The 23733-nt window shown below is 55.6% G+C and overlaps 6 protein-coding genes across 6 annotated transcripts; 3 read left to right on the top strand and 3 right to left on the bottom strand.

Moving 5' to 3' along the window:
• Positions 1-808: 808 nt before the first annotated feature.
• HER10_EVM0005643 (fungal specific transcription factor domain-containing protein) lies at positions 809-3588 on the bottom strand. Its single transcript, XM_035475249.1, has 5 exons — positions 3436-3588; positions 3258-3367; positions 2404-3148; positions 1487-2319; positions 809-1405 (listed from the first exon to the last, which is right to left on the bottom strand). Exons 1-5 carry the CDS (start codon positions 3490-3492, stop codon positions 1159-1161), a joined length of 1992 nt encoding a protein of 663 aa, XP_035331484.1. The 5' UTR covers positions 3493-3588; the 3' UTR covers positions 809-1158.
• A 393-nt stretch (positions 3589-3981) lies between these two features.
• On the top strand, positions 3982-6090 carry HER10_EVM0006489 (NAF1 domain-containing protein; the record flags this gene model as incomplete). The annotated part of the gene is made up of 2 exons (XM_035476072.1): positions 3982-4081; positions 4211-6090. 2 exons carry the CDS (start codon positions 3982-3984, stop codon positions 6088-6090), a joined length of 1980 nt encoding a protein of 659 aa, XP_035331536.1.
• Positions 6091-9901: 3811 nt separating this feature from the next.
• HER10_EVM0009638 (variant SH3 domain-containing protein) lies at positions 9902-13753 on the top strand. Its single transcript, XM_035483101.1, has 2 exons — positions 9902-12363; positions 12414-13753. The coding sequence occupies exons 1-2, from the start codon at positions 10834-10836 to the stop codon at positions 12963-12965; spliced, it is 2082 nt and encodes a 693-aa protein (XP_035331735.1). The 5' UTR covers positions 9902-10833; the 3' UTR covers positions 12966-13753.
• Positions 13754-16616: 2863 nt separating this feature from the next.
• Positions 16617-17320, bottom strand: HER10_EVM0002677 (uncharacterized protein). The gene is made up of 4 exons (XM_035472379.1): positions 17233-17320; positions 17161-17180; positions 16895-17077; positions 16617-16808 (listed from the first exon to the last, which is right to left on the bottom strand). Exons 1-4 carry the CDS (start codon positions 17233-17235, stop codon positions 16718-16720), a joined length of 297 nt encoding a protein of 98 aa, XP_035331296.1. The 5' UTR covers positions 17236-17320; the 3' UTR covers positions 16617-16717.
• Positions 17321-17504: 184 nt separating this feature from the next.
• On the bottom strand, positions 17505-22357 carry HER10_EVM0001330 (cytosolic phospholipase A2 zeta). The gene is made up of 2 exons (XM_035471083.1): positions 21547-22357; positions 17505-21495 (listed from the first exon to the last, which is right to left on the bottom strand). The coding sequence occupies exons 1-2, from the start codon at positions 22012-22014 to the stop codon at positions 19501-19503; spliced, it is 2463 nt and encodes an 820-aa protein (XP_035331206.1). The 5' UTR covers positions 22015-22357; the 3' UTR covers positions 17505-19500.
• HER10_EVM0006352 (54S ribosomal protein L3) lies at positions 17740-19014 on the top strand (the record flags this gene model as incomplete). The annotated part of the gene is made up of 1 exon (XM_035475939.1): positions 17740-19014. One exon carries the CDS (start codon positions 17740-17742, stop codon positions 19012-19014), a length of 1275 nt encoding a protein of 424 aa, XP_035331525.1.
• Positions 22358-23733: the final 1376 nt, after the last annotated feature.

A 23733-nucleotide genomic window follows, 5' to 3' on the forward strand; every position in this document is an offset into this window, starting at 1 on the left:
ACTAGAAACTGTGAACTCCCTCTTTTCGTCGTCCTTGGTTGGTGATAGTTCTCAACCTCCCATGTAGATTATTGAGCTAGCTATCAACGGGCAAGGAAAACCAAGCTAGCATCAATGACTAAGCGGCAAATTTCCTCTTTCGGATGCAGCATAGCCCTGCTGGACACGACAAACCGGCATACGCAAGTACAACAGCAGGAAGAGGACGTTCCCAATGGCTCTCATAACCCCGATGCTTATCAAGAAGGACGCGCACGTAGTAAATTGCTCGTCACATACCCGAGCGGTCCGTTTGGAAGCAACCGCAATTTATCCCCGCCCAGGATCGGTCTCTAATGGGAAACTTGGCAGCATTGAGTTCCGCTTCATATTCCGGCCGGGGAAGAGAAAGACGATGCTACTGTATTCATCAGCCCCAGCACTACTACGTGCGACTAGTGGGATGCCGTCTTTGTCGTTGACTATCAGCTGAAGTACAAGATTGATGATGGGAATCGGACACATAGGCAGTCCGGTAAGCATGATGCACGCGGCGTGGCTGTATAAGCCACTTTGACCAGCGAGGTCTGCGCATGAGCTCGAAGATGCTCCCGTACCCCTGCCGGTTCATCAGCCGTGTCGCCAGCTTGACTGGTAGTGTCGTGTGATTTCGACGTAGGCGAGCTGGGCGGCGTCAATGCCAGTCTGGGCCAGGAGATCGCGGTAAAGGTCCTGCTGCATGGCGGTGCTGGGATACGTGATGGAGACGGCGCCGGCCAAGTCGACGCTATACGAGAGTACGCCCCAGCTAAAGTGACGGTTAAATCACCCCGGAACAAAGGCGTGATGCAGCACAAAGTAGTAGACGTCGACGGCCTCATTAATGTTAGTATGGCGGTGGCCGTCGGCCGCCTGGCCATAAGTGGAGTGTATCCACTCGGCTGGTCCGACCCGGGGCGGCACCCGGCATTGGCGGTGGGGCCATAGGAGGAGGTGTTTGTGACGGCTTGCATACCGTCTCTCTAAGTTGTTTTCTAGAGACCCACTATCTACTATTGTCATTCAGTCTCAAGATCCAGCATAGCCAGTGCCTGTTGTTGACCAATACAAATACGGGTCATTCCCACCTCAAGATATTTAGCATTATCGAAAAACATACATGTGTAACCATCAAGCAATTTACTTGACGTGAGCAGCCATAGTCATAGCACGCTTGGACAATCGGATCACCTCGGCCACAAAATCGTCAACGGTATTCAAGTCAAGCTCATAGGGTGGGATCGAGCTTCTAGCACAGTCCACGCTCACGAAGTTCGGGATGGATTCGAGGAGTCTCAGGTCGTCTGTCGACTGGTCGTCCAGTGGATTCCGCAACAGATTGAAAAATAGAGTGACTACAGCAGATACGGGGTAGAAGAGTAGTACCCTGTCGAAAAATACTTATTGCTCAGCAACTGATCATCGGATTGAAAGAGCGAAAGGAAAGTAGAAAAGGGGGGTTGCTGACCAAAAGGCAGCTCCCATCAGGGAAGGAGCAGCATCGCGAAAGTACTTTAGGCAAGACCGGCTGGCCTCGACAGACAAGGTCTGACTCTGACTGGACCCCAACGGTAAGGTCGCCGCCGTTGACACAGTTGCTTCGCCTCCCAAGGTGAGCCATGGGCTCGCGGCTCGGTGCAGAGCGGCCACAAGGTGCTGGTACTCAAAGTGCAGCACCATAACATGCATCCTCTGGCTGGCGTCCAAAGTCGGGTCAAGCCAGCAGGCGCCGTTGTTGTTGCCGCTGTAGCTCCGGCCGAGCAACATGGGCCGGAACCGGGCCGGGATGGAGAGGCGCCACCGCTCTAGCTCACTGTCCAATTCGCGCACTTCGCGCAGCAGCCCGGCGTTGGGTGTTGGGCGGTGATGCTGCTGGTTGGACGAATACTGCTGTAGGCGGACCGAGTATAGCAGCCTGCAGGCCTTGGACTTGATGATGCTCAGCCGTAAATCGCCCGGCAGGCAGCAGAGGGCGCCACTACTACTGCTACTGCTACTGCTACTAACGGTATCAACGTGGTCAATGTATAGCCCTTCTACGTAGCCCGGAGGTAGCGTGAGGTCACAGTGCTCGTCGTCGATGCAGGGAGGCTGGCTGGTCCGAAGTGCCACAATCTTGTCAAAGGTGTAGCAGAGCCAGAACAGCTGGCGCGCGTGGCTTTCTGTCCGGCTTTGCTGCTCGGGCGCATCGCTTGCTGCGCTGGGCTGCCTGTGTGCTCCTAATACGAACAACAGGCGACAGGTAAGAGCAAGGGCCATTGAGGCCATCTGGATCTTACCGCAGAAGAGGTGATACATACACTGGTTTACGTTAGAAGCCGAAACGTACATTGGTAAGAACAGCACAGCTTAGCCTCTCCTTCCCCTTACGAAGCCGCAACTCACCTGCATAAGGCAAGTTTGGAGTCCCGTAATGTCCTGACTCGCTTGGGCTAGGGGCATCAGGCGCTGGGCCTGCCAGACGCATGCCTCGCTGTCAATGATGACGGCCATATTGCGCGGGCTCCATTGTGTATGAGTAATGATGGCAAGAAAGGAGAAGACACAGGCCTGGGCTGCTGGGTTGGCTGCGTGTTGCGGATCGTAAGCCTGACTGACGGTTTCTTGAAATAAGACACCGTCGACGATTGGAAACACGAGTCGGAAGGGAGTCGCTCGGAACATTTGTAGATAGTCTTCGACGACATGTCGAGCCGGCAGTTCGATCTGATTGCAATCAGCAGAATAGTAGTCGCCTCCGGCACAGGAGGATGATGATGACAACGACGACGCTGGTTCGAGCCCCGACAGGTTAGAGAAGACGTGAGCCTGTCCCGTACACCGGCGGATCCAGGTCTGGTGGTCGACAGAGAAGAAAGGTGCACCGCTGGGCGAGACAGTCTCGCTCAGATAGTATCGGGCAAATCTTGGTCCACATGCCAGTGGCACGGAGGAGGAGGACGACGACGAGCCCTCAAGGCTGATAATCGAGGTAGTTACAGTAGGCGAGGCTGCGAGCGATGTCATGTGGGTAGCAGTACGTGGTTGAGGTCTGGTCATGCACGTAGTGTTGACCTCACGGTTGCTGCTGGTTCTGCCGGCGGTTGCTGGGATCGAGGATAGGCTGGTTCTTGTCGTTGCTGTCGTGTGACTATGAAGAAGAAGAGTCAACAGCTCTTAATCGTCATGCGTTGAACTCAAGCTCGCCCGGATTCGTGGGCGAGAATGAGCATCTTACGATGGGCGCAATGACAACTCACAGTGTGGTGGAGGCTGCGCGTCTCCTCCGATGCACGACGCGATTGAAGGTGCACTGTAGCTGGTGATGGCTGCACCAGTCGCACTGGGGCACGGCCGCGTCACATTGAATCTGCAGTTGAGACAGCTACGGTCAGTAAGGTCAAGCAATCAAAAACCACGAGTCACTGTTGCACATGCCTTCCTATGATGGCACGCATCGCAGGCACGCTTTCTATCAGTGAAGAAGCTGGCCATGGTTGCGTGGTGGGTTTGGGCTGCGAAGAGGGAGATTCTGCTTCCGTGTTGGCGTACGATGGAGTTATGACTATGAAGAAGATGTACTCGTGCCAGGAACGAAGGAATTAGTGCCTACGACCCAACATAAGTAAGGTACTTATATAACACAGTAGGTACGTATCGGTGAGCGTGTAAGTGAGAAGCGGGCGGTGAGCTCGGTGAAGGTGGGGCAGAAGAATGTCACCGAAGGTCAGGAAAGTCAGAACTCGCGGCAACTCACCGAACAAGACCCAGTTTATTTTTTTATCGCAAAGCAAAGACCCCACTAAAATTTTCTTATCGGGTCCTCCCCAACTCTCCATTTCTCTTGCGCCCGAGTCTGCTCCAAACAAGACTTTGTGGTTTTTCATTGTACTCGTCTTTTGAGAACTTTTTCACACTGCTCGACTAGATTTTAATTGACGACATACCAGCGAGAGAACTCCGGTCCCAAATACAGATCCCACCATGTCAGGCTTCCAGATCCCCGGCCTGGGGTTCGCGAAACCGAACGAGACCCTGCCGCCGGTGCCCGCCGACGTTCTCGCTGCCGCCGCGAGCTTCGAGGGCGTCGATCCCGAGATTATCGCCGCCGCCAACGGCACCTCGGAGCAGGTCCAAAGCCAAAATGAGGATGTCAACATGGGAGAGAGCACGACCGAGTCGCAGCCCGCCCCTGCGCCTGCGCAAACAGCAGAGCCCGTCGCGGCGGCACCCGTAGCTGCCGCACCACAGGAGGCTACCGACCCCGATGCCATGAACGTCGACGATGCCGCCGAGCCCCCTTCTCTGACAGATGCCCTCGAGGCCATGATCAGCGGCCTCGATCACACCCCCCCAGCCCAACCAGTCGAAGTTCCCCAAGAGGCGCCCGCAGCGGCTCAAGAAGCGCCTGCGTCTGCGTCTGCACCTGCGACCGCACCTACACCCGCAGCACCAGAGATGATTGACGCCCCCCAAATGCTCGAAAGACCCCAAATGATCGATGCACCGACCTCCTCCACCACAGTCCAAGACCAACAAAACCCCGCCGCCGAAGGCGAAGGCGACCACCCCGAGTGGGAAGCCGACTCCTCGCCCTACGAGTCCTCCTCCGACTCCTCCAGCGACTCCTCCTCGGACTCGGACGACGATTCAGACGCAGGCGGCTACCAGCTCCTCGGCGTAGAGGAGACGGCGCGCATGCTCATGGAGATGGAAGGCGGCTCAGACGACGAAGGCGGCGGCGACGGCAAGAACGGCGGCGGCGCGGGGGCCGGCGCCTCGGGCCACCTGCGCACCAAGAACGAGGTCGCCGACGTCGCGGTCCCCGCCAAGCCCGACGTGACCCTCACCGCGGACGACAAGATCGAGGAGCTCGGGCTCGTGGAGCAGATTGTCGAGAACATCATGGTGGTGAGGGCCTTCACGCCCGGCGAGTACCAGGTCCTCGACACGGGGTCGGTGCTCTGCACCGAGGACCGGAAGGTGTTTGGCGTGGTGTGGGAGACGATTGGCAAGGTGCTGCAGCCGCTGTATACCGTCATGCTCTCCACGGCCGAGGAGATTGCCGAGGCCGGGCTGGCTGTCGGGGTGAAGGTGTACTACCCGCCCGCGCACGCCAAGTTTGTCTTCACACAGCCGTTGAAGAATTTGAAGGGCTCGGACGCGAGTAACATCCACGACGAGGAGATTGCCGAGGACGAGATGGAGTTCTCGGACGACGAGAAGGAGGCGGAGCACAAGAGGCAGATCAAGCAGAAGAAGAAGGAGGCGAGGTTCGGCAAGGACGGTGGCGAACGTGGTGGACCTAGCGAGAAGAGGAGCAGGAATCATCGCGAGCCGCATCCGCTGCGGAACGAGGTCAGCGCCTCGGCTGCCGGTCCTTCTGCCGATGGCGGACTCAACTACGACGACGAGGACGATGGTCCGTACAAGCCCCTCGCGCGACCGCCTGGATTCGGCCAGGCCCCGCCTGCGCAGCAGAGTTTCACTACGGAGCCTGAACCGGGTCGTTTCGGCGGGCGTAGAGGTGGACGTGGCGACTCGAGGGGACGCGGCGATAGGGGCAGGGGAGGAAGTCGTGGTCGTGGACGCGGCGGGTACGGAAACCGCGGGGATCACAGGGAGGGATACTCGGCGCCTCAGAGACATCACTCGGGCGGCGGTGACCAGCAACATCAACATCAACAGCAGCAACAGGGTGGACAATGGGGCGGCGCCAGCGCGACCGGGTTCCAGGCGCCTCAACAAAACTACAACAACCAGCAGCAGCAGGGTGCACCCGCGCCGACGGCGCCGACGTTCAACTTCCCGTTCCCCGGGATGCCCGTGCCGCAGCCGGGACAGCAGGGTTTCCCTGCCGTTCCGCCGCCGCCGCCGGGCTGGCCGACGCAAGGTGGTCAGCCTGGGCAGGGCGCGCAGCAGGGTGCTTATATCAACCCGGCCTTCTTTGCCGCGTTGCTTGGACAGATGCAGCAACAGCAGCAGCAGCAACAAGGCCAGCCGCAACAACAGGGAGGACAATATCAAGGCCAGCAGCCCCCTCAGCCTCCACAGCCGCCACACCAATGGGGTGCTCAGCCGCCTCCGCAGTAGATCGACTTTCATCAAGGTCGAGCATGAGATCCCTTCGTGATGCTGGTGGTAAACAGGTGAAGGTGCAAAGCTCGACGTACCATACGAGGCGGGAGGCAGCGTGGGCGTGGAATCGGAACCTCTGTGATTCTGCACCTAGACGGATTAAGCCAAAGGAGACATATGCCAGCTATCAGCGTAGACGAAGTCTCGGAGAAAGGGACGTGCAAAGCCTTCGAACGCATGGCTTGCTCTAGCTGTCACATTTGGCACACTGAACCGGGAGGCTACCAGCTAAGGTAAAGCCCAACCGCAACCTACAATAGCAAAGCTAGAAAGGAGAGCGATCAGTGTTGGGATTTGTATCGCTTTGTAATGATTAGAACTGTGGGAACTCGCGACGCGACTATACGCGAAGAGGAGGTATGGATAGATAAAAGTGAAAAAAATAAGTTTCTATTTCGACGTTAGACTGTGTGTGTTACGCTCTGACTGACGGAAGAGGCTGTCTCCGAAGGGTCCCCTTGGAAATTCCGAAATGAACCGGCGGTATCTATTTTGTTCTAGGCTCGCTCGCTTTGATGATCAAATGCAGCAATTCAGCCATGAATGAATGGCCTTTGAATATCAACGATGCCCGACGCTACACTGATTTATTGTAGGGAATGCAGACGATCGAGATGAGACAGGTTTGTCGCGGAGCTGCATCAGGCCGGTGTACGGATCGCTGCCGCGGTCCTGTCTCTGTCTGTTTTCTCCCGCGTCCAAATAACCGGATGCGCAGCAGGAGATCTCCCTCAGATCAAGACAAGGAAGACGGCAGGTCTGACTAGGATTAATTGAAACATTCCATAACCTACTCCGTACTTCTCGGGCTATCCGGCTGATTGCGGGAGCATGCCGCACAAAGGCAGTAAAATGACGCTGTGCCGATCTACGACGTCGAAGACAGGTTTTCTCGTTGTGTTTGCATAATACATTGTCTGAAGTGCTGACACTGCACTTTGTGTAAGGCATGGACGGTTTGCTGTGCTGCATGGGGAGGCAATGTCAGGGACGCGACGTTCCCCATACCCGGGAATGAGGATTGCGCGGAATCCTGCCCCCAACTTCGTTCTGACGGAGACGACTCCATTCGCAATGTTGATATTGCCGGCGTGTTGGTTGCCTGCGAGCACCTACAGGCTGCGGTAATTGACCCCGTACGCTGTACAGTCACATCCGGGTCTTTTCGTTAGATTGCCCGCTGATTAGCCATCATGTTTCCGCGTGTTCTCGCATGGATGTCATGGATGTCGATGGATAAGGCTGGTGGGCGGAGGTCATCTCCAGTGTGGAGAGATGGGCCACAATGCGAGAAAAATGCCAGCATCTGCCAGGTAGCCAGGTACCGAAAGGCGCTTGGCAGTGGCATGCTGTGGAGGCGGGCAGATCATGGGGGAGGGAACCAAAAGTTGAGACTTGACAGTGATGGCGAGTGCTCACTGCGCGACGGGTACGAAATAGGCGAACCAAACCTAATGGCACGAGCGGACGAACCGGCTTGTTTCAAAAGGTCTCTCCAATTTCGGTGTCACGGGTGTGTTGATGGAACCCTCGAGGGCCCAGGTAAGAGCGGTCTTGTGGCTTTAGGCTTTTTGGTGGCTTGACGGCGCCGTTCGATGCATGTCTTAAAATTAGCCTCTAGGTTAGGATTTGTTGTGTGTTTTCTTTGCTTGTTTCCCTGAGACCACGCAGGAGATCTTGTTTGAATTTTCTTCCGGCGCACGGCGGGAAGTCTAAACGCAACCGAAAAAGCAACGAGATCGAACGGTGTGCAGTTCTCAGCTCTTGAAGTCTCGACCGCTTGTTGGACACGAACACACCGACTTCTGTCAGGCAGACAGGACAACAAAAAGGTCTCCTCGCGGCAACGTGGCCTGACAAGTCTCGTATTCGAGGCAGATGGGCGGATGATGAGCACTGACTGCTTTCTGTAGCTTGAGAAGATCAAGAAAGGGCAGTTGGGTGACGGAGAAAGCTGAAAGGCCCTTGCGACTCGCGAGGGAGAAGCACAGAGCATGTCGTGTCATTCTTTCAAAGACAAGATTGCTTCTTGAGGGGTCTTTAAGAGAGGCGGTGTCAATGGGTGGTTTGGTGATAATTACGGTAATGGCCGTGGCATTCTACTGTAACTTGTAAGTGTATGTAAGTCAGCGCTGCCTATATCAACCCTTGCGAGGTTCCGGGCCGAATGGTGAGATGAGGATGGGCAGGCCAGCTTCGCCATCACACACGCCAGGCTCTAGCCAGTCTTTTCGTTTATGAGGCTATCTTTGGTATCTGTTCGATGGTGGCTGTTTTCCAGCTTTAGAAAATGCTATTTCGGTGCATTCTTGCTAACTCTCTTGTGGCGATAAGCTGCCTTTGTGTGTGTGGCTCGCATGAACATGGCAGTCTTGCCGTGCTTCTCGAAGGCGACGGGATAGGATGGATGCTGTTTGGGCGGGAAAGAAAAGGGACCAGGCCGAATGGGAACAACGTCGCGTGCGCAGGCGAGAAGGGCAGGAGACGGCGCGTATCACAGCATTAGTACTCCGTAATGGTGTATGTGTGCCAGTCTGGTGTTTGTGTGATTGGTATTCCGTACTCCGTACGGATTGAATGTGTTGGTCCCCTGTTGGCGATGACGATGGGGATGTTGGAGTTTGGGGGCTGCTTGTGATGGTTCACTGGTGGTTGAAGCTCGGGCCGGACAAACGCCTTCTTTTCCCGTCCCACCTGGCAGGGTTTGATTGGACGAACGGCTCAGGAACCCCGAGCAAACAATTTCGTTTATTCTGTGGGTGGGTGGTGGATACGAGTGGATCCATGTACAAGAGAGCCAATCAGACGGGGTCGGTACCTGACAGGCACGGCAGGATAGGCGTTGGGAGGCCCCTGCTTTAGCGCGGCCCGTGCATGTGCGCTGATGAAGATGGGCGCCGGTGTGGATGGGCAAGCTGCAAAATGCGACCGGCGGATTGAGGTCGGTACCTACGTCGGAAACCGATGGGATGGGTGCGGGATTTGTTGCCTTCCATTGAATGTGCTCGTATCAAGATGGATGGAAGCCTTGTGATAAATGGCAGTCGGTTATTCGCACAGTGATTACAAGTGAAAAGATGCCGTTTCGCATGCACGTAGGAGAGGACAGCCTGAGGTAGATGGATGTGTAACTATTCAAAAGTGTTTGTTTGTTTCCTCCCTGATTGTGTGCACCTCTGCTAGAGTTCATCCCAAGCGCAGGGAGAGGCCAGAGACAGGGCGGATGGTGAAACGCTGACTCGATGGTGTGGACGTGGATCAGATGCATTGTCGAATGACCGTTGGAGCCGCGGTTGCATTCTTTGTGCGCGTTTATCCCAATCCGGCCAACTTCCATTTGTGCAAAATGTGATCCGAGCCATCGCCCACCGTTACCCAAGAGACATCAGCCAACTACTTTACGCAGAAGAAGTTAGGTACCTTTACGAAGTAGACCGCAGACTGTGATATCCCCGGACGGCACTAAGACGGCAAAGACTGCAAGCCCTGACTTTGACCGTATCGCACGGCCGCCTTTTCCACGCGCCATTCCCTTTTTATCTTGATATCTCACGGTCCTCGTGCAGTCGCTCCCCCATCAGTTCCTGCCTGCTGTCTTGGTACCTGTGCCCGTGCCTGTATTCGTACCTAACTTTACATAGTACGTACAGCAAGTGATCCTGAGAGCCAAGATGGAGGGTGAGAAAGTGAGAGTGAGAGTGAGAGCAAAAAGACTGAGGGTACCTGTCACGGCAGGGATCTGCTTCCCATCCACACCCCAGTCGTCCGACCCTTGTCATCCGTCCAACGTTGCTTGGGGCCTCTTTCCCAACTTCCCATTCGCCCAGGATCCTGAACTGGCAGTCTGCGAAGTGCGTGCAACCTCAATGTCCCCGGTTCTCTTCTTCTCACTGTCCCTTCCCACTTTCGTATGCGCCCTCTTCTTCCCATCCCATCCCATCCTCCCCCCCGTTCCGTCCGAACTGCATCTCACTCGCTGAGCCTGACTGCTTCCTGCTGTCGCTGCACTCTCTTCCCTTCAGAGACAGACAGAGAGACTTCATCGTCGTCCGCTCTCTCGCAGCTTCCCAAGAGTCACGGTGTGCAGATTCATCCGTTCTTTCCTCCCACAAACAGAACATCATCGACGTCCCCCCAATCGTCTTCATGACAATTCACTAAGACGGTTTGTGACTGTCCAATGACTGTGAGCTGGTAGTGAGATCTTGCAAAAAAACAACGACCTCACCTCACCCACCTTCTCACTTTACTCTCCTTCCATCGGGCCCAGAGCCACTTCACATTCGTTCAATTGCACGCACACGTACGCGCAACAACACTCGACTTTCAACCCACAACACCAAGGCAGCCAGTCTTTCTCTAAATTCAATCGTCCTCGACCACCGCGACTCCCTGGTCGGACCTGGACTTATTCACTGCTTGCTGGTTCATTCTTTCGACGATCGCCTCACGAACATCACAACCTTTTCCCTTCTGGAGCCGGATCCCTTGAGCATTCCCATCACCAGCCTCTCCCGTGCACGCCAGATATCCTCCCTCCATTTTTCAGATACCCCGCCTCGACCCACGAAACTCACGATACGAATCATTCATTACGCGCTTCAAACGCCTCGCTTTATCTTCAACCACCCCGACGACTTCTGGCTGGACTAGTTGGATTTGATCCATTTCCATTAACCCACGCCCGCAATTGCCGCAATGGCTCACCATCACCACCTCCACGCCCGCAGGCATATCGCGCCTCGCAACCCCGATTTCTGGAGCAATGTTGGCGACAAATTCAAGGATCTGAATCCCTTTGCCTCCAATGACGAGGCCACGACAAGCAATGGAGGTAATCTCAAAATCAGACAGGACGACGACGATGATGATGCCACGACCACACGGCGCGCTAATACGAAGAAAGGCCGCTCGACCGTTATCAAGACCATCTACCAGACCGTCACTGGTGATGATGCCGTCGCCGCCCCCACGAGCACCACCTCAACCAAGCTGATTGTCGCTCAATCACCCCTCCCCACGAGGTCGAAATCGACGACAGTTGACTCCACCGAGACTACCATTGCCAGGGCCGGCGCCCCAATCATTAAGACTGCCGACAGCTCATCCACCACCATCGATGCCGCGTCTACCTCGTCGCTGCCCACCGTCATCGAGGACCCCTTGACCGAGAGCATCCAGACCACGCTCGCTATTGCCACAGACGCGCCCACGTTCGCAAAGACCACCAAGACTGCCGCCACTGCAGACAATGCTAGCATCATCTCCAGCGCTTCCCCTAGCGCGACGTCAACCACGGACAAGTCGACCAGCAACGAGACCAGCGGTGCCGCGAAGGCTGGCATTGCTATTGGTGTTTTGGCCGGTGTTCTCGTCGTCTTTTTGCTCGTCTTCTTCCTCTTCAACCGTCGCAAGAAGCAGATGGAGCAGCAGCGTCTGGCCGACGAGGATGAGAAGAGCCATGGATTCGGAGCCGCCGCCGCTGCCGCTGGTAGCCAGAACCCTCGCGCTCCTCGTATCAGCCTCCGCCCCGTTACCCAGTTCTTGCCCAACTTGAACCTCGACAAGCGCGCCAGCAAGGGACCTGCCGGAGGACCTGCCGTCAACATGAACGCCAACCTGGCCCCCGCTGCCGCTGCTCTGGGCCTTCGCAACCCTGGCCAAGGCGCCTGGGACAGACCGGCAACGAACCAGAGCTCGAACCCCGCGAACCCCTTTGGTGCTCAAGCCGAGAGAATCAACGGTCCCATCGCCGAGGAGTCCGTCAGCTCCATGAGCCTCAACGAGAAGCCCCTTCCCAACGTCGGCGAGCCTGCTCCGGGCACTGCCGTGAGTGACATCCCCGCCAACGCCGCTCCTAACGGTGCCGCTATTGCCGCAGGTGCTGCGGCAGTTGGTGCTGGAGCTGTCGCCGCCGGAGGTCTGGCTCGCAAGGCGTCGACCCGCAAGGACGGTCCCAAGGCACTGGACCTGACTTTGCCCGCGCCTCCTGCACCCTTGTCTACCATCCCTGCTTCTCCTTCTGGAACCACGTTCAGCGCCGACTCTGCCGGCCCTGGTCACCAATCAAACGGGTCCACTGGCTCTGCTGCCATCGCCGCCGCTGGAGGTCCCGCCAACACCACTGTTCACCGTGTGCAGCTTGACTTCAAGCCCACTCTTGAGGATGAGATGGAGCTGAGAGCTGGCCAGCTCGTGCGCCTCCTCCACGAGTACGATGATGGCTGGGTAAGTTATAATGTGCATCATGATGAGTTTGTAAGCTGACTTTGCCCTAGGCGCTCTGCATTCGCTTGGATAGATCCCAGCAGGGTGTTGTACCGCGCACCTGCCTCTCCACTCGCCCGGTTAAGCCTAGACCTCCTCAAGCCCAGGGACCTAACCAAGGACCTCCTCGTGGTCCTCACATGGGCCCTGGTGCTCCCCGCGGTCCCGGTCCGAACTTCCCTCCTGGCCAGCGCCCCATGAACCCTCAGGGCGGCCCGCCCTACCCCCGCCCCGAGTCGCCAGCAGGTCGTCCCATGAACGGTGGTGGCCGACCTCAGTCCCCCGCCGGCAATGGACCTATGGGCCCCGGAGGCCGACCTCAATCCCCCGGTCCTCGCTACCAGGGTCCTCCGGGACAGCGACCGCAGAGCCCTAACGGAATGGGAGGTCGCAAGCCAAGCCCCCCGGGACCTACCAGAATCCCTCAGCCCAGCCGAATGAACCCTAATGGTCCTCCCAACGGTCCCATGAACGGCCCCATGAATGGACCCCCAGCCCAAGGCCGCCCAGGCCCACCAGTGGGGCCTGTCGGTCGCAAGCCCGTCCCCGGACAGGCTGTGTAAATGACAACCGAAGCAGCGTTCATATACACTGACTCCCTGCGTATATAACGTCTTTTGGCACAAAGACTGGGGATTCATCTTCGTTTGGCGATAGACTAGGGTCTACTATGCATTCTGGACAGCACGGGCACGGCGTTTCTGCGAACTACCACAAAAAGAACTTGGGAGAGGTTTCCCCTTTTACTGGACTCTGACGATGAATCCGATCAAGGGGCGAAACGAACCCCGACGACGCGTTTATACCTTTCAAGTCACTCATTCATGACACCCGCTTTTGATACACCCTTTTTGCAGCCTGGTATCAGTCGTGGCTTGCAATCTTCTTTTCTTTTTACGCTTCTTCACACTCGCTTGAACACCCACTGTTTCGCGATTTCGATTCACCTACCTTGGCCCCATCTTGTGCCACGCGACTGCAGCGGCGGCCATGGAGGATGGGGCAGGGATACGCCTAGTGCTTAATGTATATTGCTCACTCTTGTTGTTTGTCGTTTCTTTGACACATCTCGTTTCTTCTTGCAGCTCTGGCGGCTGTGTTTGGTCGTTTAGCAAATATGCCGAGCGACCTATTTTGGCAGGATGAGACGCGAGTGCTTCTTCTGTTGGTTCCTTTTGAGATGCCTTGAAGCGGCATGATTGGGAACAGCATGGTGGATGGAGAGATGGAGGTTTGGTAGTGGTTGAGACAGATCGAGAGAGAGAATCTAGGTCCTCCTGAAAGGAAAGGGACGCTAGAGCTGCTTCTTTGTGTCGAGCAAGCTAGGTAGAAAATGAAATGCCTATACCAGAAATCTATGTCACGCGTTGTATTGAACCAATGTTTCTGAAGTTGATGAACCTGCTACTTCCTTAAAGTCTGGCTACCCTGTGGTATCCGAGCTCTAAAGTACCTTTTGCCAAGAGCCGTCTCACGAACTCAGGATCGTTGTGCCAGTCGTAATCTACTAGGTTTCAATGATACATACTCTGATCTACACGGTTTTCTGCGGGCCGGTGCCGGAGGAGTCGTTTTGCCACTTGCACAGAAGTTGGCACTAGGGGAGATGAAAACAAGTGGTGTTTTCGTAGATGTTCAATCACGGATACCGATCCGAGAGGTGAGAGCAGCAGCTATGGTGTGTGACTAGACAAAAATACGTAAAGCTACTCATTCGCCATATTACCGTGTTTTTTTTTTTCTTGCCTTATCGACAACCGTTGGAAGGAGACAGATGTGTTAAGGATGATGAGCAATTCACAACCTTTCGCCTTGGGGATTGTAGAATGAGAGCTAAGTCCAAGTTACGTTATTCATGTGTACGCTAGGTTGAGATCCATCTCTGTAGGTAACCTTGGGAGGTGCAACGCCCATCGTTCACAGAGCGATACGCTATGGAGATCCCTCAAAGGTATGACGGGGAGATGTCGCCATTCTTCGCAATGATGTTGTCATACTTGTCGCGACTCATCAGTAGTCCCTTTGATTCGCGCGGGCGGCCATCGTAGCAACGGGAGCCCTAAGTCGCGCAACAGGCTGTTGTAGATGTCCAAGTTGCTGCAGCGAGCCTGAATGCTCGCTTGAAGTCACGACTTGCCAAACCAATAGCGTAAATTGGACTGATTTAATCGGTTACGTTTTGATGCTTCTTACTTGGAAATGGTATGGCGAGTTACAGTGATGCCGTTACGAGGGCTGTAGATTCACGACAGCGTAGATTCACGGCAACGTACATCTTGATAGAGCGGGGTTCACCCGCCTCTTTCACATGTGTCGCCGACGTTACAACTTAGACGCGGCTAAAGACCAATTTTTCACTATGAATCTTGACACTGACTTACTTATTGTATGAAAAATGTACTACTGTAGCACCACCGGGAACCCGGCCGCGGCTCTTTGGCTGTAAACAAACGGGGACCACTCACGTCTTGTCGACCCGTGGATCGCCGACACAGCAGGTCGTACGTGGAGGGGGTTGGATGCTTCTGTCCGAGGATGTTACCATCTCATCGTCTGGAGATATCTTTTCAGAGCGGGGAGAGTTAGGACGATTTTCAAGGTGGGAGAGAGGTACACAATAAATGAGAAAATATAAAAGGGTTGAATCTTCTGAGTGTTTGACCTCGACGGATCATCTCAGATCATCATCCAGCAGCAAATCTCATCAAGATATCCCTTCCATTAGCCTCACCCGGCATTGAACTCTTTTCCAAACAACCAAAAACAACATGAAGTTTTCAGTCTTGATCCTCCCCGTCATGGCATCAGGCATCACCGCGCTCTACGTGCCCGACAAGCTGGTACAAGCGTTCCTCAAGGACTCGTCAGAGGGCAACTGCTGCAACGAGACGCCCTGCTTCATCGGTTGCCCAGTGGAGGGAGTATTCCGCGTAAGTTGCCTTTTATTCTTCTTCTTGTTCTTACTATTCGATCTCCACGCAGTTCGTGTACCCTGGCTCAGCTGGAGTTGAGTAAGTCCAATATACTGACATATTCATTCGACGGATCAGCTTTGCTGCTGAACAACGAAAGCCCGCAGGCCCAGATCAATGGGAGCCCCAAGGGGCCCAGGAGTGGTCGTTGTATGGAGTTCTTCTATGGAAGTTTAAGCTCGGCCGACCGAACGCACTGGGGTGAAGGGGGAGAGATTGAGGAGGACCGATGCCTTTCGTTATGTTGCTGCTTCTTGGAGGAGAAGCAGAGCTGTTCCTGGTACCGCTGATCTCCCCTGAATGATGAAATGATGAATGAGACGATCCTTTGACATGGCTTTGCTCTTCGTCTCTCTGTGATGTTTTGGAGTTGCCCTGTTCCCGCGCTTGCATATGCCCGAATGAACCATGCAAGGGATTGCAAGATAAATAACTACCTCGACATAGCATAGGAGCGGCCCATCGTTCGTTTTTCGGATCGAGCTCTTAGTACTACGTAATGCATGTCCAGAAACTCCTTGCCGAATAAGTGGCCGTCGCCTTTCAACGCCAGTATGTCCAATAATGCTGGTATTCAGCATTGGTCCCCGGTGGCCTATGGTGGTTTCGGTAGCTATATCATGACATCCGACGAATGTCACGATGTTCTTCCTCCAACTTCCTGTCTATTTTTTTGGACACGACATACTTGATCCAGGGGCAATCCGGGGTGGGCTTCCCCGACACAGAGATCATCAGCTTCATTGGAAGTGCTGGTAAAAGCGACTTTGACGAAGTGTGTGAAGTACAGACGCGGATACAGGTGCTTTCACAGCCTTGGAGACGCTTGCCTCGTGGTCTAGAGTGGTCCTCTTCGGGCTGATACCCAGGGATGGTCGTGATCTGGAGTTGAGACCCACTCTTGAATTACCTTTACGACCATCGTGATTGGCCGAAGGCTCAGTTATGCTGTCACTGCTCACGGCTCGGCCCTTTGGGTCTTGCTCGCGTTTCTAGGTGAGTATCTCATAGTTGATGACCGGGAACGTCGAGGTGAGCACAGGCGATTCTGCATTTTCGAGATCTGCTTCTCAACCATTGAGTGGAGGGGTTCGTCGATCTCCTTCTGGTCAAGGTCGCGGGCTCATACAAATCGAGCTTATTGTATGGCAAGAATTTGGACGCCGCCGTATCAACCGGTCTTTCAACAACTCACGGGAAAACACAATCCATGTATCACTGAGGGCGGAGCAATAAATCGCAGGGTCTTCCAATGTTCGCAACTGCCGCTACCGCGCGGCGCTCAATTCCTGGGGTACCGTATTTACATTGTACAAAAGTTTTCCGACCGTCCGAGTCGTCGTTTATGAGTTCTGAATCGCCTCCGCCTGCGTCGTATCCTTAGCCTTCCTCGCGGCCTGTTCTCTGTCGTACTCGATCAATTGCTTCGACCAGCTGTGTTTTGTAGTGTCAGTCCGATACTCTCTCTCTCTCTTTCTTGCGTAATGACCTCAAAATCGCAGAGCGAGATGGAAACGTACTATCTGCTGGGGAAGAACCGGCCCTCCTGAGGCATCACGTAGCGCACCTCCTTCTCAGCGCTGATCTTCCAGATAACGGCAACAACACCGGCCATAACGGCACCGATGACGGCGGTGTTACGCTTCCAGTTCGCGGGCTGGGCGTACCAACCACCGGCCGGCGACCAGACGTGCTTGGGGTAGCTATCGTGGGTATTAGAGGAGCTGCTTTCGAAGGATCGGGGTGGTTCGCATTCGATGGGGATGTGCGCTGGGTCAGAACTTACGGAACCTTAGGACCGCCTCCCTGTTCGTGAGTTAGCAATTGACCAGCAATCACTGAATGAGAATTGACGTACCATTTTGACTGTATTTTCAGTATGAGGGGTTGGATAGTGTGGTGATGGCAATCGCTTTCCCGCCTCGACTCGATATTGGAGCTTTTACCCTTGGACGTCGCGAATAGTGAAGTGCTGCCATCCATTCCTCCCGAAAAGTGGGACCCAAAGCCACCCCGGAGCTGCGGAGGAGCGGATATTCCGCGCCTGCTTCTACTGACTTTCTCGCATGGCTCGTGCACGGTACCCCCTAGCATGCTGGAGCTCACACGACTTCCAATCGGTCGGCTCCAGAAACTTTTTCGTGACGGGAGACCGGCGCTGTTCGAGAGAATTCGGGACGTGGAACTTTTTTCCCTTGCCCCCTTTGCGATTCAACCCCCAGCGAATACCGCATCCACCCAATTGCTCTCGACCGCGTTGTACAACACCTATTCTTTCGTTGCCTTTTTTCTATTCGTTACGTTGTTACTGGGCTTTCGAACAGCTCAGCAACAACCCAACCTCGACCACCGAATGGCGTCCCAGATGAAGAGGTTAAGGATATCAAGATGCACCGGGCAACTGCTCAACGCCCAAGCCAGGACACACGCCTCGCCGTGCCTGACGCCCATCTCCTTTAGAACACAGCTTCACAACATCAACCCGGCGCGGACACTATCGACCTCCTCCCCGTCCTTGGCAGCAGTAGCAGAAGAAGCATCATCCGACGCCTCAGCCAACATCACCACCACCACCGCCCAACCCCTCAAGTCGAAGTCGAGAAACCTCCCGTCACCCGCCCCCGAAAAGGCCCTCCAGTCGGCCAAGCTCGCCGCTCTCCACGCCCGCCTCTCCCTCCCCGAGAAACTGCCCCTCCAGTCCCTCGCGCGCACCCTCGTCGACCCCTCTGCCGACTCAAACCCCAACTTCAACAATGCCAACCTCGCCGTCGTCGGCGGCTCCCTCATCAGCTACCACGTCTCAGAGTGGCTCATCACCCACTATCCCCGCCTCCCCATGGCCATCCTCTACGAAGCCATGCGCGCCTACGCCGGTCCCGACTCGCTCTACCGCGTAGCCAGCCAGTGGGGCGTCGAGAGCGCCGCCGCCCCGGGAGGCGAAGTCGACCCGGGCCTGCTGCAATTCTCCCAGGACCCCGAGTCCCACGGCCTCGTCCACGGCCGCTGGGGCTACGTCCGCAAGGAGCACCTGGAGCTCGACAAGTTCAAGTGGCGCCGTTCCGTCTCGTCCCGAGTCATCCTCGACGACGAGTTCGGCGACGTCCTGCACAAGCCCAGACGGAACCCGCTCGAGCCCCAGCCCGAACCCAATGATCCCGCCCTGCTGAAGGAGCAGCGCGAGAAGCTCCGCAACGACGCCTACGCCGCCCACGTCCGCGCCGTCACGGGCGCCGTGTACGCCCACGCCGGCCGCGACGCCGTGCGCGCCTTCATCGACGCCCACATCCTCAGCCGCCGCGTCGAGCTCGAGAAGCTCTTCAGCTTCAGGCTGCCCACGCGCGAGCTGGCGATGCTCTGCGCCCGCGAAGGGTTCGAGGCCCCCGTCGCGCGGCTCGAGAGCGAGACGGGCCGCCTGAGCAGGACGCCCGTCTACGTCGTCGGCATCTACAGCGGGCGCGACAAGCTCGGCGAGGGCACGGGCGCCAGCTTGGACTTTGCGCGTCTGCAGGCGTCGATGAACGTTCTCAAGGCGTGGTACCTCTACAGCCCCGGCGCCAAGGTGCGGGTGCCGAGTGATATGCTTGTCGAGGGCGCGAAGCCGTGGCAGCCTGCGCACATTGACATGGGAGAGATTATCTAAAGAAGATATGTTGGGGGCAAAATGGGGAAGAAGCAAAAGAAAAAAAAAACGAAAAGCAAAATGCATCGACTGTAATTCATCCATCGGAGAAAGAGAGGAGAGAGGGGCGATAAGGGAGGAGAAGTGACGGAGAACGTTGTCAAAGGGCCGGGAAACAGGTGATCCCGGACTTTATCAAGATGCCTTTTTGTTAGGCAGTGTACATTTTGAAGCAAGGACATGTAGAAGGTCAAGCATGTCTCTGTAAGATGAATAGATTTGTAAAAACAATGACACACTCCTCGAAACGGGGCCATTTACTGAACTTGACCTCTCTTTATCAACCCCTATTTGACACTTTCAATCGGTTGCAAAATACTTCAAAGTAACAAACACACTTTTCATTACAATGGATCTACTTCCAATGATAAACCTACGCCATCCTTCAGAGAATCCTCCTCCACCTTCTCGGGTATCTTCATTCCAGCAACTCTATAATCCGCCTCTTCAACTAAACTGATCGCCCTCGCCCAGCTTGTGCGCCATCCCCCGCCTGACCAAGCTCCGGTACCGATCCTTCTTGATCCCCGCCTCCCTCTCCAGTCTAAGCTTCTTCTTGCGCTCGTAGACGGCCCGTACCGTCCCACGAATCTGCTCCCGTCCCTCGGCATAGTTAGCCCTCGCCAGCGCAGCCACCTTTTCAATCTGGTCAGGGGTGTAGACAAAGTTCCACGTGCTCAGGTAATCCGTCGTGCCGGGGTTGATGCCGGGCGCCTTGGGGTTGGCGAGGTACGGCAGGTAGATGATGGCGATGCCCGCGTCGGGCTCCATGAGCTGCCACGAGTTGGACTCGGTAATCGCCTTGGACGGCGGCGGGGTATCGGACGACGACCGCTCCTGCGTCGTGCCGACCCAGACGGTACAGTACCCCAGCTCGCCCGACTCCTCGTCGCCGGGCGTGAACTTGGCCGCCTGCCCGCTCTTCGTGTCCTCGTCCGGCTTTCGGTGGCCCTCCTCGGCCTGGTGCTCGCGCTGGTGCGCCTTGGCCTCGCGGAGCTTCTGGTTCGCCTCCTGTGCGGACGCGGCCTGAGCTTCCGAGAGCTCCTCGCGCACCTCTTTCGGAGACTCGCTCGCCTTGGGCCAACCGACGCCGACGGGCCAGCCCTTAATGCCGCGCTGGCGGGCGTAGCCGTCGGCGACGGCGAGCCAGTTGTCCGTCTTGATGTCTGCGGAGGCGTCAAAGGCGACGACGACGTCGACGTCGCGGCCGGGGCGGAGGAGCGGGTAGATAGGAAGGTTGTTGGACATGCCGGCGTCCATGAGCTGAATGTATTCGGTGTTGTAGGTGCTTTTCGGGGCCGTCTTGGGCAGCTTGTCTTCCATACCGTAGGCAAAGTTTGCGACGGTTCCGGGGTCGATTGGGTGAACCTTGCTGAGGTCCTCGTTGTAGCCTGAGATCATGCCGTCCAGGGCGCCGAACCCGGCGAGGCTCTGCACAAGGGGTTTGATTTCGTTGTAATAGTGGCTCAGGGTCGCGCAGAAAGCGCTCCCAAAGACGCCGAGGAGGAACGGCATGCGGGTCTCTGGGAGATGGAATCCTTCCTCGGGAGGCACGTCGACGCCGTTCTTGAAGCGTCGGCCCATGGCCCAGGTCGGGATGCCGGCGGAGAACTCCTCACAGAAGAACTCGTATGGCGTGATCTCAAACCACTGGAACCAGGCTTCCTTCTTGGCGACCTCTTTCGCCGCGTCCGAGGTGGACGGCACTGTCCCGCTTCCGTCAATGTCAACATCGGGGATCTCGTGTCGGACGGCTGTGTAAATGGGTAGCGGGTTCTGGCCATATTTGATGTACTCTCGTTGATTGGACAGCTTGAAATCGCGATCGCTCACTTCCAGCTCGCCTTTGGGAACCAAAAATCTCGTCGCCAACAGAAGGCCGTAGACGTCGACCAGCCCAAAATCCGCGCGGGGGTCACCCTTGAGCTTCTCGACAAGACCGCTAAGGAGATACTTGCTCGTCGGGGCAGAGAGAAGGGTCTGGAATGCCACGGGCGGATAGGCGATGTGGATGCCGGCGCGGGCCTTTAGGTGCTGTAGAACCTTGGGAAGACTGCCCTCTGAGATGGAAGAGTGGTAGAGGGCCTGTAGCCAACATGAACCGCTTACACCAGAAGTGTACGTGACACAGTCGAACAGCCCATCTTCGTCTGCGGCGAGCATGGAACCGGTGCCGGCGACAAGGGCCCTCAGGCCACCTCCGGAGCCGCACATGGCAATGGTAGGGACATCGTCCGGATGAACATCCCTCTCGTCGATGTCGAGATACTTGGCTAATGCCATGGTAGTGACTCGTTTCCGCCTTGCCAGGAATTCCTTTTCCTCATCACATAGATCATTGGAAACCCTGACCTTGGCGGAGTACTGTACTTCGGGGTTAATAAAGGGGTCATGGGCTTCTCGCCAAATCTCATCTGCTAGAGATCCGGGGGCCATTGACAGCTGGTGGTGTTAGTCGATGGTGATAATTGGCTATATTGAGCTGAACCTCACCTCTCTCTGGAGCTTCCGGATGTATCCGGGGACCAACCTGGACCATTCTGGTAGGATGAATCCAACAATCTTGTCTGCAGTCCATTCGACGTCGGCAGAGTCGGACAAGGTCTCAAACTTGAGGGCAAAGTTGTACCACGCAGTCTGGTCAGACTTTGTGCTTGTCGCATTGCTGCGGACTCCCTTCCTCCTCTCATTCTCAGCCAGGGATAACCGCTCAAACTCATCAGACGGATAGAGCGCCCAAACCACCAGGCCGACGGCAAAGATGGCGACCGGGATCGACGTCTTCTTGGGCGGGACCTTCTCCCTCGCCGTGAAGAAGCCGTGCCGCGACTGGCGGGACAGCGTAGGCCTCCGGTGAACCAGGAGGCCGTGAGTTCTAATGCGGCCGACAGTCACGCTGTGGTGAAAGGATCTCGCAGCCCGGCGCATGGCGTCGCGGGAATACGGCGCGAATAATCTCATCTTGGCGATATTGAGAGGCTGAGGTCGTGGGACATGACTGGCTGGCTGAGCCAGAAATGAACGGTGGTGTTGTTTACCTTGCGTTGATCAGTTGTGAATTGGGGGTGGTGTCGTGGCGTAGAGTGGGATATTGGTGGTGGTAGTGGTGATTGCTATCGTCCTAGCTTGCTCAGGAATCTCGACAGTTACGGTTTCGGCAAATTCGTTGTCTTCATTTTCGATCCAACAACTAAAACTGTCCAGTGCTACAGATGAGAGGGAGAAAAATTAGAGACCAAGATGGCCGCGGCTACTCCGGGGAAAGAGCACCGAAGCTGAATTAAGCGCAAAGCGCGAGGCAATGACAGCGAGGTTAGCTCAACAACTTTCTCTCTCTCGCTCTTTCCCGACCCTGGTCTGCTCCTGACATCATTGAGGCATGATTGGGATTGGTGGATCGAAAGCAAGGAACTGCAAGGGGGCCTCCATTAGGTGAGTTAGACCGATACTTTTATCTTGGCGTAGATGTATAGCTGAAGAAAGTACCGCTCTATGCCCACAAATCTCCACCGTCCGTTGAGAAAGCTCCGGGCGGGTTCATTCGCCAATTGAACTGGCGGACCACTGGACCCGGCCGCCGCTCTGGCCACTCTGTGGCGCCAGGTTTTCCCTTGGCCCACCCGGCCTCTGCCGCTTCCCATGTGACGATGACATGTCTGTAATGTCACGGCTCATCGTTCGGGTGAGTCTAGAACCTCGGAGCCTCTTCAGACGACTCCATGACACTGCTGATGATCGGTTGGAGGTCCAAAGGAGAATCTTCTAGCAGTTTGGGACAATTTTCTTATAAGCCGGCTCAAATGATGCCATTACTCGTTTGAGAGTCTGCTTTTCTTAGAGATTGAAGTCTGAACTGGGCTGTTGTCGTCAGTCACAAGTTTGGGAGAATATCGCAACTCTACTGAAGGAGTTCATCCAAGCCATATGCCAAGGTGAATCTTGCCCATCGAAAGACGCCAAACCTTACCCTTGAGTCGGGACAGTGCGGTCCGAGAGCTGGCTCCTAGAACGATCCATGGTGGTTTGCAATCTTGTGACATAGCTTCGACTCTGCAGATGAATGGGCCAACGTTCGAAGAGATGAAGCCTGCGCCGTAGTCAATCAGCATCATGAATTTCCACTGGAAATGGGATCATTGCTGTCATGCATGTTACTTTGAGAACTTTATCAATAGACAATTCCCACCGCGCATGCGACTGCTACAAACATGGAGACTGACTGATGGGAATCTATGTAATCCCAAGCCGTGTCTGCACCACAAGACTCAACAACAAGAACCTCACGGAAATACAGGCTATTTTGAAACCGGTCGCCTGTCTTCATGAAACCTGGATGGGACCAGTCTTTGCTAAAAGATCGCAATCGATCAGTCGCGGCGCCCATGAGCCACTACCGACTCTTCGTGGCAGTATCTCATCTTCATGCTGACCTGGATCACTATGGCCAAGGGGATCGCTCAACTTCTGCACCTCGCCTTGCCTTTGCCCTAGACATTAGATCTATTTACGAACCCGGGATTTACGCAAGCCAATGACTGTCGTATGCATTTTTGACCGCAACTTGAATGGCTCAGTCTACCATCTGCACTATTAGGCTAGATGTCAAGCAAGGGCCCAATCTCCTCGAAGACCAAAGGTATCAAGCGGTTCTCTGAACGTTGTAAACTGCTAGGAGATAGC

This window comes from Colletotrichum scovillei (genome assembly GCF_011075155.1).
Source record: "Colletotrichum scovillei strain TJNH1 chromosome Unknown Contig00007, whole genome shotgun sequence".
Classification (NCBI taxonomy): Eukaryota; Fungi; Ascomycota; class Sordariomycetes; order Glomerellales; family Glomerellaceae; genus Colletotrichum; species Colletotrichum scovillei.